This window comes from Cibotium barometz, chromosome 38 (genome assembly GCF_041138505.1).
Source record: "Cibotium barometz isolate CiBa-2024 chromosome 38, ASM4113850v1, whole genome shotgun sequence".
NCBI classification, from domain to species: Eukaryota; Viridiplantae; Streptophyta; class Polypodiopsida; order Cyatheales; family Cibotiaceae; genus Cibotium; species Cibotium barometz.
Genome location: NC_141083.1, coordinates 36,172,833 through 36,186,153, shown reverse-complemented (window position 1 = coordinate 36,186,153; position 13,321 = coordinate 36,172,833). Strand labels below are relative to the sequence as shown.

General features: G+C 40.0%; 2 protein-coding genes across 3 annotated transcripts; one reads left to right on the top strand and one right to left on the bottom strand.

Annotated features, from left to right (window-relative positions):
- Window positions 1-1,178: 1,178 nt before the first annotated feature.
- Window positions 1,179-1,999, bottom strand: LOC147616656 (zinc finger A20 and AN1 domain-containing stress-associated protein 4-like). 2 transcript variants are annotated; one of them, XM_086777715.1, is made up of 2 exons: window positions 1,703-1,999; window positions 1,179-1,609 (listed from the first exon to the last, which is right to left on the bottom strand). In XM_086777715.1, the coding sequence occupies exons 1-2, from the start codon at window positions 1,877-1,879 to the stop codon at window positions 1,415-1,417; spliced, it is 372 nt and encodes a 123-aa protein (XP_086633841.1). In that variant the 5' UTR covers window positions 1,880-1,999; the 3' UTR covers window positions 1,179-1,414. The 2 variants fall into 2 exon arrangements, with proteins under 2 accessions (XP_086633841.1, XP_086633840.1); XM_086777714.1 differs by having other exon boundaries at window positions 1,179-1,993.
- Window positions 2,000-11,777: 9,778 nt separating this feature from the next.
- On the top strand, window positions 11,778-12,625 carry LOC147616655 (uncharacterized). Its single transcript, XM_086777128.1, has 2 exons — window positions 11,778-12,069; window positions 12,244-12,625. Exons 1-2 carry the CDS (start codon window positions 11,932-11,934, stop codon window positions 12,385-12,387), a joined length of 282 nt encoding a protein of 93 aa, XP_086633254.1. The 5' UTR covers window positions 11,778-11,931; the 3' UTR covers window positions 12,388-12,625.
- Window positions 12,626-13,321: the final 696 nt, after the last annotated feature.

The window sequence follows — 13,321 nt, the reverse complement described above, 5'->3', positions numbered from 1 at the left end:
TTCACACCTCTCAGTGGCCTGCAATTTCTTAGGTCACCCACCTGCACGTGATGGAACCTTTTTGCCACCTTTCTGTAGCCCAAACATGGCCTGCCATCTCCACCACACTCTTGCTTGATGACTGTATTATTTTCCACCTCAGATGCCTGCAATTCCTGCTACAGCTATATTACCTCGTCCTGGTTTAACTGCAAATCACCACTCTGCATTTTTCACACCTCTCAGTGGCCTGCAATTTCTTACTCTTGATTTAATCTCCACCTACACTTAAACCTTCCACATCTAGTGCTAAGATGAATGTTCTAATTTAACTCTGACATATCCCAGTTTAGATCACCTTGATTTAGCATGTATCTGCATGACCACCTCTCCTTGACCTTATTTGACATCTTGACTCTTGTAGCATTTCTTTAACCATACACGCATCCAAAAATAAATGCAGCCAGCAGTTTGGACATTTTAAGTACGGGTACGGGTCCACGTCCGGGTCACAAGGGCATGGGAAAGGGAGGTAGGGGGCAGTTGGGGGGTTGGGGGAGGTACAAGCAGTAGGACTAGGGGGTAAAGTATAAGTTCTGTAGGGAATGGGTACAAAACCAAAAAATACATGACACCTTCATAATCAAGCTTACCAATCATTGCAGTATTCTACCAGCCAAAGATGCCGCACTAAGAAGACATATATACCTAGATAAATCCAAGAACATGCCCAAATTCACCTTATAAGACAGTGCAATTTATAACTATGGTAGTCATCCACACTAAGAAGAGAGTCTTCTGTAGCTTTAGACAAGAGCCACCTCGAATGGCAAAAACAGAAAGACAAATCGGAAACCAGATCACCATCAACAACAACACTACCACTCTGCTCCAAATAGAAGAATGGTAGGGATGCCAAGGATGCACAAGGCTACTACATTGACTTGATCACTATCACAAGACAAGCACGTTCCCTCTCAGTTTTTTTCCCCCCTTTTTTAACGGGGGGATTTGAAGGTGGTGTGTGTGCAGTATGCACACGAGCACCTGCCTGCCTGCATGTACGTGCATGCTTGCTTGCTTTTGATCATTCCTTCTTTGCTTCTTGTGCATATTGTTCACGACATGGGCAATTGAGCCAACAACCACTGCGTTTGTGTGCAACTTACAATCAGCATGCATGCTGATAGAAATAAGCGTTAAGAATTCATTCAGAAGAAACCAGATTTTCAAACCCATATGAGGTACAACGATAATCCACCCATTGTATACAAGCATGTTGTTGAGCTTTGCTCTTTGCTTCTACAACGCCTGACCTTACCCTAACATCACCCAGACCTTGGGAAAACCTTAACCCTAACCCTAGCTGTGGGTTTTTGGGTTGAACATACCCAAATCCACTAATACCACATTAGATGATCAAAAACCGATCGACTCAGATCTTGTCAAGCTTGTCGGCTTTCACGATGGGGTTGGCCTTGGCAATGGCGTCGCGAGCAACTGTCTTGTAGTCGAAGGGGCATTCGTGCTTGTCGGAGTAGCGGTGGAGGGAGCAGAAGACATCGCCGCAGCGGCACTTAAAACCTGTGAGCCCCACCCATTTCCGGCAGGAGCGGCAGCGGTTTGGTTTCTGCGGTGCAGGGTTTTCAGACGAAGAGACCGATGGGGTCGCAACCTGCTGAGAAACCTTAACAACAGAAACCCTAGGTTCGGAAGAACTTGCCTCTTTCCCAGCAGTGGCCGCCGCGGCTTTGCGAACAGCTTCGCGGTAGCAGCAGGAGCAGAGGTTGTTGTTCTCGGGGGTCCCGAAGAAGCCACAGTTGTTGGCGCAGAGAATGGGGCCTTCAGGAGGGGGGCGACATGCTTCCTGTTCCAATTGCGAGCTCTCCCGTGAGGCCATGGTTTCTTGTGAGGAGGAGGTGGAGCAGACCTGAATACGAACCTTTCACTGATCCTGGCAGATCGAGCTCCGTATTTAAACACGAGGTTTCAACTTGCTTTCCAGTGCTTTTAGGATCACAAAGCTGCGGGCCAGTGTCAGAAAAAAACCGTTCTTTAGTGTAATTTTTACGGAGAAAAACCGGTTTAAAGATTCAAATTTTTGAAGTTTTAGTTATAAAACTTGAAGTTTTAGTTATAAAACCGATTAATCTATGCATTCTTTCAATAAAAATCGGTTGGCCTTGAAGGTCATCCTTTTTTTCACTGGTTAGAAAAAAAGTTAAGTTTTGACACTGCTGCGGGCAAAGTTTAGTTTTGACACTACTGCGAGCCCTATAAAACCGTGTGCTGTGTCTGGCTGTGTTTGTACATAGTTATATACATACATTTATAATCTTACACGAATATATATATTATATTATATTATACTACAAGAATATATATATTATATTATATTAAAATACATGCACATAACTATATCAATATGTATGTGTGTGCATATGTATCTGTACAATTATAGTTGTACTAATCCATACATACCTATATGTGTGTATGTGTGTATGTGTGTGTATATATATGTACAACTATAATTACAATACATAAATACATACATGGAAATCATACATACATACATACCTATGTTGTCAGATATAACTCGATATAAGTTTAAACAATAGATTAGCTTTTGCTACCTAATAAGAATGTACTATCTTACTTATTTATTTAGCAAGAAATTAATCGGTGCCTATGCAATCATTTACACATAACACATGAACTTTGAAAAATTGAGTTGGCCAAGTTTTAACATAGCTAGACTTTAAAAACCAAGCACTTTGTACTATCTTACTTATTTATTTAGCAAGAAATTAATCGGTGCCTATGCGGTCATTTACACATAACACATGAACTTTGTAAAATTGAGTTGGCCAAGTTTTAACATAGCTAGACTTTAAAAACCAAGCACTTTGTAGCTTTTTGTAGCTTAAAATAATCTAGAGTGCTCACACATGTCTACCTTACGTCATTGCAATGTCATCTCCTTGTTATCACAACTATCTTTTAAGGTTATTTACATATGACATTTATAAACCTTAGTGAGCGACACCTCCTGCTTGAACTAAAATAATGTAGAGTGCTCACACGTGTCGATCTTGTTTATGTTGTAATTTCATCTCCTCATTATCACAACTATCTTTTTAGGTAATTTACACATGAGATTTACAAACTATAGTTAGCGACACCTCTCGCTTGAACTAAAATAATAAAGAGTGCTCACATGTGTCAACCTTGTTTATGTTGTTGCAATTTCATCTCTCATTATCACAGCTATCTTTTAAGGTCATTTACAAATAAGCTTTACAACTGCACTTAGTGACACCTCCCCATTGAACCATAAAAATACTCTCAAGGAAATAAAGAGAAGCCATGTAGTGTTGCATGGCTTTTTGTGTCTCCATGCTATTGGTTTAAAAAGGAGTTATTTTTGGGACATGCATTGGATGTGTAAGAATTGTTGTGGGTGGTTTATGATGCAAGTTGCCAAGTGAAGGAGGTAAACTATAGTGTGAGTGCAAGTAGATAATTATATAAACTAGAGGCTTGACTAAGGACACCTTAAAAGTCTCCAAGAATTTTTCCTTATTTTTTCTCAAAAGTGTGTAAGACTTTTTCCACACAAAGACCCATCCACTTACCATCACCCATGAATTGTTTGTACCACCCAATCCATTTGCCAAAGTATATACACATATGTCCACTTATCATCTAATATGTCCTAATGCCAACCTTAGTGTAACATGCACACCATTACATTTGCCAATTACTTGGTTTATTAACAATCTTCCTAAATTGACAAAGAGAGATCTTGCTTCCATCATATTTTCCAAGGTCATCCCACATACCATGTGCTTCCTTCCTTGTCTCACAAGCCACAAGGTCAAGTTGCATGAACCACATGCCATGCAATCCTTGCATCCCTACCTTGCCATAAATAACATTTACTATAGGTCATTCCATGTAGCCACCCCCTACATGATCCCTAAACACACTATTAACTTTTCTAGGGTTTTTCACCCAATACGACACATGATTGCTGATACCATCTTGTTACATGTGAGAACCTTTCCCTCATCCATTGACAACCTTTCCCTCATCCATGGACAACCTTCCCCACAAAATACCTACTACACTTTGGAAATAAGAACATCCCAATACATTTAAATCAACAAGCGCATCCTAGCATGTTCAATTCAATAACAACACCCACTTGTTCATGCTACATACACTTGCCACCACACTTAATGATAATGATCCATGTTCCATTCTTGCACCCTAATACATTGAATATCATTTTGTCAAAAACTCATGTTAACCACATTTTGGTTGACATGCAATCACCACTTTTTTTAACCACCATTCGTCGTAACCATGACATGCACTTAATAATATAAGATTAACAGGATCTTGGTACAAGGAGAAATCTCTCACCGCTCACTTATCTTTTAAACTAGAATCGAACAATGTGTGCAAATAAATCAACCATGGCAAAAGCATATGAATACACATAAAAGCATGAAGAAATTAACACAAAATAAAGCATTGGGTGCAATCTCTCTTCCTCCCTCCCCCCTAACGTGAGTAGCTCCACTTCCCACAAGGGAATTGTTTGATATTTCTTCCAACATAGCCCAAGGAGCCATAATTAGCTTTCCTTACAAAATTGGGCTTGTTTTTTTAAAAAATAATCATAATTCTTGTAATTACGATTGTAACCGTAAGTAATTACTCTAAAATGTGCACAAAATTAAGGTTGTAACCATAAATAATCATAATTCTTGTAACCATAAATAATTACTCTCAAATGTGCACAAAATATAACATGCCCCAACTATACAAAATGGGCAATAGACATAATAACAAAATAACATATCCCAACTATACAAAATGTGCACAAAATATAACATGCCCCAACTATGCAAAATGGGTAATAGACATAGTAACAAAATGTCAACACATGGCCAAATAAATGAAGTAAAACCGCATGATACTGCAAATGATAAATATGCACTATACACAACCATACACCCATGTGACATCCTAGTTGGCTCCGTTGTCATGCTCAGCATCTATTACTCAACAATACCAACCATTTTAGTTATACAAATTCAATTGGACTACTCACAATTAACCCCAACAAGACAGTATATGATAGGCACAAACATAAACATTAATAACACTAGCTCAATATAGAACACGGAATCATATACAATCAGTTGGACTCCTCATAATCAATCCTATCATGATAGCACATGATAGGCACAAACATAAACATCAATAACACTAGCTTAGTATATAACACAAAATCACCTCCAATACTAATAACATTAGCATGGCCCCAAACATGCATACACTAATAACACTAGGCTGTAGCATTTAATATAGAATCACCTATGATAGCAAACTACCAGCATGGTAGTGCAATGGTATTTTAGGCATCCCCAATTTACCGTAAAAGGATCTAGCTAACATCCCTCTTTCTTGAGTTTACAATGTCCTCAATTGCATGTTTTCTTCTATGAGCTGATGAGGTGTGGACATGTATGAAAATATCTTTCAAGCATCCACCAAGCATCTTCTAGGCTTGATCAACAATTAGAGGTGGCTCTTCATAACTAGGATAAGTAGGATGTAAAGGAAGATGTCCACTTCGCATGCATTGTTGGTATTGGTCATTAGAAGTATGCTAAACCATTAAAAACAATTAATTATATACAAAATAATCATTAACTAGGATAATTAGTAGCTTCAAAGTATGCTAAACCATTAAAAATAAAAAATACTTAATTATCTATATAATAATCATTAAAAGAGCCAATGTCCGGGATTACCTCATCACAAAGGGATCCACAAGGGTATTCACAGAACATGTTCTTAGTCTGCAAAGCAAACCTGCAGGCTCAAGAAGACCAGGCTAACAAAGGACAAGTGTAATTGACCACACAATCCAACCCCATTAGGTAAGAGATCATGTACCTTGAAACAGAGGGCTTTGCGTACCTACCTTCTTATATTCCATGCCACCACGTGAATACACAGAAGACATGCTGAGTATGGCGTTCAAAATGGGAAGGGGGATTACAAGCAACATAATACCTAGAGGCTCAAAGTTGGGAAAAAATCCACATCTCTAGGATGATGACTAAATTGAATGAAGCTAGAGATCCCATACAATACCTAGAAAAATTTGATCAAATCTGTGAGGCCATGAGACGGATTGATGATCCCACCAAGATCTACTCATATGGATTTTACCTTAGAGGCAAAGCATGCTAGCGTTTAGGTCACTAAACCCACTTGAAAAGGCCGAATTGAATGAAGTTAGAGATCCCATTCAATACCTAGAAAAATTTGATCAAATCTGTGAGGCCATGAGATGGATTGATGATCCCACACCAAGATCTACTGATATGGATTTTGCCTTAGAGGCAAAGCATGATAGTGTTTAGGTCACTAAACCCACTTGAAAAGGCCAGTTTACAAGGTCTTGAGACACACTTTCATAGTGGGATTCTTTCTTACAGTGGAGCTACATGGAGCCTAATTACATAGATATACAACCTCAAATAGGAGGAGGGAGAAATAATGTGGGATGGCATTGCTAAAACCAAGTATCTCTATACGAACTGTAGTACTCGTCAAAAGACTGGATGATATATAACTTATTGATCAATTTCAAGAGAAAGAGGCTTCATGATCTTTAGGCACTATATCTTTAGCGAGTTTTATCACCGCCCTTGACAAGGCAATAGACCTAGTGGATAACCTACAAGACAAGGATGCACAAGTCATCCACCCGAACAAGGAACACACAATCCAAACCTTCATTATTGGCCAAGGGTGCCCAACCAACACTAGCTAGAGTCCTAGTTAAGGACATGAACATGGATGAGCTAGCAGAGAATCTGCTCAACCGTTTAGGCCAGCACTGGGGCAGGGATAATCCCAAGGGCAACCTCAAGGCCAATCCTAGCTAGCACCTCAAGTAGGGCACCCATGCCTATTCTTATGAAGAGATATGGTTTGGTGTGCAATTCATCATCGAAATCATACAAGTACAAAGTGTCCAATGCTAAGGTGACAACAACAGTTTTGTGCTCATTGCCAGCACCACAAGAACCATGATATATCTCATTATTAGTGCCAAGGAAACCCAATAGGGCAGACTCGCACCATGATAGATTCTCCCCACGCTAAGATAACCATTGGCCTTGCTAGCCTCTCTAGTCACTCCTCAACATGCACAAGCTTCAGGTCTAAATATCAAAACCCTTTACTAGAAGGTATGTATAGATCCCCTTAGTTGCTATATCCACCTCCATCATCGTTTCTACTACCCCAACCTGTTCCTCCAAGAACTGCACTAGTACAATAATACTTGGTGACTCTACCTATAGAGATAGAAAACCGAGAACAAGAGAGCTATGAGTATGATGACCACAACAAGATCCATATGAGTAGAAACAATATGATCCATAATGGTATTCTAAATACGCTTCACCCCATAAACTACATCTCTTTGTTCGAAGCCATAGTGCAACAAAGAGCAAGAGACCTCAACAATATGGTGTGGAGGCCACTAATGTAATGTTTCCGATGTAAAGGCCCACACCATATTATGGAATTCCCTCATAAAGACCCTGCACCATATCCCCCAATTACTCCAAGCACTTTGAATCCAATGCCTAACCCCAATGTAACTCCTTATGGAGGCAGTGTGAATTTAACCATGCTACACCATATCCCCTGAGTACTTCAAGCTATTTGAATCACGTGCCCAACCCCAACGTAATTCCTTATGGAGTCATGTGTTATACGTGTAGATTTAACCATGTTGTCCTAAAACAGAGTGACCAATCGCCCCCATGGTAGAAGCATCTACTTCCGCTCTTCGTCGACAAGCCTTAATTTATTAAGCGTACAAGGAGAAATCATTCACATAGTCCCCCTTAATGTCATTACAAGGCACCAAGCTAAGATGAGGGCAACATATCTAAGGAACATCCAAGGCTCCAATAAGCAAGTAGCCTAGGCTTCAACTTTGAAGCAAGCGCCAAAGAGCTAGAGATGCAAGTCCCAAAGATAGCAGGCCCTAAAAAGGCCAACAAACCAGAACTAGAGGTCCAAAAGAAGAAGTTCTCGTTGAGCATGTACAAATCCAATGCACAATCAGTTGTTAAAGGTAATGACATCATAAAACAATTGAAATTTTTTCCAACAAGAGCTGCAAAAGCTGCCTCCCTTACAGAGACGGCTAGTGGTCTCTCGCTCAAACCTGCTCTTCCTCCCAAATAAAAGAAACCTATAGAGTATGAAAACCTTCCAAATAAATTCAAGGAGTACCCCAACCCCGTCCCGTGTTGGAGAAAGACAGAATGAAAGCCCAAAATCTTGTGAAAAAGGTACATGCTAGACTAGAGGTAGTGTTAGATCAAGTGGTTGATAGACCATTAACCTCGCGTGAGCATATCCCCAGAGCCAATCATAGAGACTAAGTGAGGAAACCTAAGAGTTTACCCAAGGCCTTAAACAAACCCATTAGCTATTCTTTAAAGGTCACAAATAGAACCAATTTTGGAGCCTTTTCTAATGGAACTAATCCATCCTAGCCCCACATTGCTAGATGCAGTGAGGGAGGACTCAGTGAAGATGAAAGTTGGCCTTCCATGGGTCACCATAGCTGACACAACATTTTCTTCAAGGTAATCGATAACGAAAGGTTGCAAACAGAACCAGTTCTAGAGCCTTTGCTTGTGGAACCCCAATCCATCCAAGCCCCACATTGCTAAATGTAGTGAAGGCGAACCTAATGGGAGATGAAAGTTGGCGTTCCATGGGTCACCATACCTAATGGGAGATGAAAGTTGGCGTTCCATGGGTCACCATACCTAATGTGATTTCTCCTAGGTGATTAATGCCATCTTTATCTTGTCCCCTTTAGAGGCACCACCTCGTAGGGAAGGATCAATCCCCATACCTTACATATTAACAGGTCTGAGCCCACCTCAGAGTGAGTATGAACTAAGTGAGTGCATGTATCACTCTTTCACAGGACATAGCATACCTCATTGCCTTCTTGACCTCGAAGGTCTCAGTTCCAATAAGTTCTCTTTTTCACAAAATTCATGACTTTAGAGACACTCAAATGAATGGGAATTTAAAGGCCCACACTTCTAAACCTGAACTAGAGGAGGAGGAAGAGAATGAGCCATGCTCCATTGAGCACTCTCCCTTTGTAGCCAAAACTAAAAGACAACCAAAAGTTCCCATGAACGAGTTGGGACACTATTTTGAACGAGACAAATGAAGATGTAGTGTTTCTGGCGTTTATAAGGGACTTACGATCTCCATGATCTTGGATGGTGGTAATGGTGTTAGCATAATCACCAAGGATTGTTAGGAGGCCTAGGGTAGCCCGCCACTCGTAGGTACAAGCTTTGTGGTGACTCTTCTCGATGGGATCACATCTAAACCTTTAGGCATCCTGCAAGATGCAAAGAACAAGAACTTTGGACTAAGCTTTTGCCACACACTTGTGATGATGGATTTTCAGAGAAGAGGGTCATACACAATGATCCTCGGAAGGCCTTACACATGAGAGAAGAGAAGGTTGGTTTATGATTGGGAAACCAATCAAAATTTATATATGCAACAAAGGCAACCAATCCTTGAAGATAAACCTGAAAATAGGGAAGATCCCATGGGCCGAGGCATTCTTGCCAATGAGTCTGTGTCTGAGCTACTAAAGTCAACATCTATAAATGTTATTGTTGTGTATAGTGAAGATGAGACCTAGGACTATGACCCTCTCTCGGAGCGCGATGACTCTAAGGGAACCGTGGACACTCTTTCACAAAAGCTTGGGACAAGATTTACATGATTGAACATGACAAAAATCACCTCACTATCATGCTTAGTATAGCATCCCTTTTGGGAGCTAACAGTGACTTTAAGCCAAGAGTAGCTAGTGTTGTATGGATCATATATAGTGTGTTATGTTAACTATGATATTAAAAATTCGTTCTCTCTCTCTCTCTCTCTCTCTCTCTCTCTCAATTTGTGTATATTCATATTGGTTCATGTGTAATAGAAGTGGAGGGAACAGAGGAGGGAGAGGAAAGTGCAAGGTTGTGTGACACATAGGGTTGGGGATAATAGGGGAGTAATAGACACCGATTAAAGAACATGAAAAAAGGGACATACACCAATTAAAGAACATGAGAAAGGGCCTAAAGATAAAGTAAAAGGAGTAAAAGGGGCAAACACCAATTAAAGATCATAAAAAAAGGGTTTAAAGATAAGGTGACAAGCAAGGCCACCCCTTTTTAAGACAACCATCTCCTTTTTGTTTGAGACTAATTGATTTTTTAAAGCTCACATAGTCACTCCTTATGTGGCCCATTTGAAGGTCATTTTATCTCAGAACCCTCCTCACTGCTATGCTATAAACCCATGGGTAGATAAATACTACCTTAAATATTCATGTGATAACATCTTCATCGTAAGACTTTCCATATAACTTTCACTAGTTTTGTTATTATATTCAATAGCTCATGTGAACACATACGGTTATTAGTCTTTAGAGTGATAATATGTTAGTGTAAATTTACTTGAATGCTTTTTCTTTTGTTTTGCACCTCCATACATCAATTTATTTATGTTTCTAGATTACAAGATTTATTCTTTATCATCTTTGTTATTTGTTTTTTTGTGCTTACAAGATTACTATAGGTAAGAGAGAGAGATACAAAAAGAAGAAAGTGCAATGGTTTTGGAAATGTTTTTTCAATAAGTGAAGAGAATGTAAATTACAAAAAAAGGCTTTGATCTTTTTTTTTCTTTGTACTTATTACAAGTTTACTATAATCAAGAAAGAGAGATATGGAAAGAAGAAAAAGGGATGCTAAAAAAATGTTCATATTACAAGTGAAGAGAATAAACATTGCTTAGAAAAATGTTCATATTACAAGTGAAGAGAATAAACATTGCTTAGAAAAAAAGTGTATGTATTTAGTCATTTCAGAGAATACTAAAGATTAGAAGGCCCTTTCAAAGACAAGACTATTTTCTAGAATTTATATTTAAATTCCCAATCTTTTGAAAGAGCATAATATTCATGATAAGAAGCTATATGGGGGCGATTGTGGTAATTACTAACGTTTGAAGAGAAAATTACAATTTTGAATGAGGATTTTCTTCATAATTCTCACTACAATAATTAAATTTGAAAATTTTGAGGAGGATTATTTTTCCCCCTCCCACCATTTGAGAACAATTTTTCAAAATTTGAAAGTGAACCTGTCTTTTTCCTTACATGGGCCTTGTTGTTGTGGGGGAAAGGGTGTTAGTTGGCAAGTAGGAGAGGAGAAAAAAGATGTGGTGGTGGTGGAGGCTTGTGGGAGCGTGTTGTTAACGAGTGCTAAAAAGACAATGTGCAAAGGGCTCATAGAAACAAAGTGCCAACTAGACTATAGAAGGTAAGAGTGCCCACTAGACTATAGAAGGTGACAGGTACACTCCACAACAAACACTAGCATATGCTAGAGACAATGTAGGAGAGAATAGGCCTATTTTTTCCTTCTTTTTTTTTGGGGTGTTAATTTGTGGTGGTGAAGGGGAGCTCTCAGAAATGGTTTGCCCGTGGGGGTGGGTGGCTATGGTGGATTGGAGGGGACCTACAGACTGACCTTAGGGAGGGGAGGTGGGTGGGGGCTAGAGGATGAGGACAGGAGTGTACATAGCTAAGTCTTGAATTATGAGAGGTTGCAATGGTAAGAAACAAACAATTGGTGTGCATTTGAAAACCCACATTTTGGCATTTTGGCATTGGAGTATTAAAACAGAAGTGGGTCTTTTGGGCACCTAATTTCTTCATGAGCCTTTCTGTCTCTCTCTCTCTCTGTCTCTCTCTCTGACTTCTCTCTCTCACACACATTTTGCTCGCATATCATCATCATGCTGGAAGGCAAGGCTTCCCTCGGCGAGACTGACATGCCCGTTGTCATGCAAGAGCACGCAATGAGATGCGCTAGCAGAGCCCTAGACTTCCACGATGTCAGCGACTGTCAAAGCATAGCTTCCTACATGAAGAAGGTGAGCGCCCTGGGGCCTGCATCCAACACTGTGTGTGTCTTCTTCCACGCCTCAACAGAGGCATTGTTGTCGGTGTTGAAGCATGATTAGCCTTGAATCATTCCCGACTGCGCACTGATTAAGCCTTAATTCTCTTACTTAATCAGATCTGGTAGGGATTGTATGTGATCGCAGGAGTTTGACAAGTGCTATGGGCCTGGCTGGCAATGTGTGGTGGGCACCAACTTTGGGTCCTTCGTGACTCATGCGCGTGGGAATTTCATCTACTTTGGCGTGGAAAGACTAGCTTTCTTGCTCTTCAAGGGGGCGCCTGCTTGACATGTTATCCTGCTATTCTTTGCATTTACATGCTATCCTGCCAATTATGCATTTTTTTCTCACAGGTGGGAGGCCCATGCACCCAACAACGAGATGAGATCTATTAGCTCATCCTGCTCTCTTCTCATTCAGAACCCTCTTACCATTTTGAAAAACCCCCCCATGGTGTATTTACATTTCTGTATTCCCCAGAATGGGATATATGTTGCAGACAGAAGCTTGATTTTCTCTTCATACATGTCATGGAATATATCCTTTTCCTTTGAGAGAGAGAGAGAGAGAGAGAGAGAAGGGGGTGTATGGGTGTGGTGGGGGCTGCTTTTGTGGTGGTTACAACATCATTAACCAAGTCATGCATAACTTGTAACCTTGTAGTCACTCACAATTGACCTCTCTACCCCCAACTGGTTAATGATAGTACCTTTCTTTTTGTATTGTTACAACATCATTAACCAAGTCATGCATAACTTGTAACCTTGTAGTCACTCACAATTGACCTCTCTACCTCCAATTGGTTAATGATAGTACCTTTCTTTTTGTATTGTAAGGATTGGTACTAAATTACAATCCATCACTTCCCTTCCTAGGGAGTAGGTAGACTCCAACCCAACACCTCCTCGTTGGAACATGATCTACCACTAGGTTATAACCCAAGAGGCTTGCTCCTTAGTGTTTGAGGTATCTCAGTGTGAGCTCTTTGGATAACATCTTTGCATGTCACAAATTACACACCTTCGTTCTCTTGTGTCACAAGCAATGTTTGCAAAATTTGATCATATTGATGGGAGTTATATCCCACATTACGGTGCGTGTGGTGTTTGTTGCTACATGTATGTGCAAACCTACCATGCATCCGATAGTCCTCCCACTCTAATCATCAATATTGGGGATTCCTATGTTTTAGTCCTTGAGGTTTGGTTGTTACATATCCTTC

What these genes read in the sequence shown, in the direction of transcription:
- LOC147616656 (XM_086777714.1), bottom strand. Translation starts at nt 1,879, where the DNA reads ATGGCCTCACGGGAGAGCTCGCAATTGGAACAGGAAGCATGTCGCCCC.
- LOC147616655 (XM_086777128.1), top strand. Translation starts at nt 11,932, where the DNA reads ATGCTGGAAGGCAAGGCTTCCCTCGGCGAGACTGACATGCCCGTTGTC. An exon ending in TAGCTTCCTACATGAAGAAG is followed by an intron (nt 12,070 to 12,243) that starts GTGAGCGCCCTG and finishes ATGTGATCGCAG; the next exon opens with GAGTTTGACAAGTGCTATGG.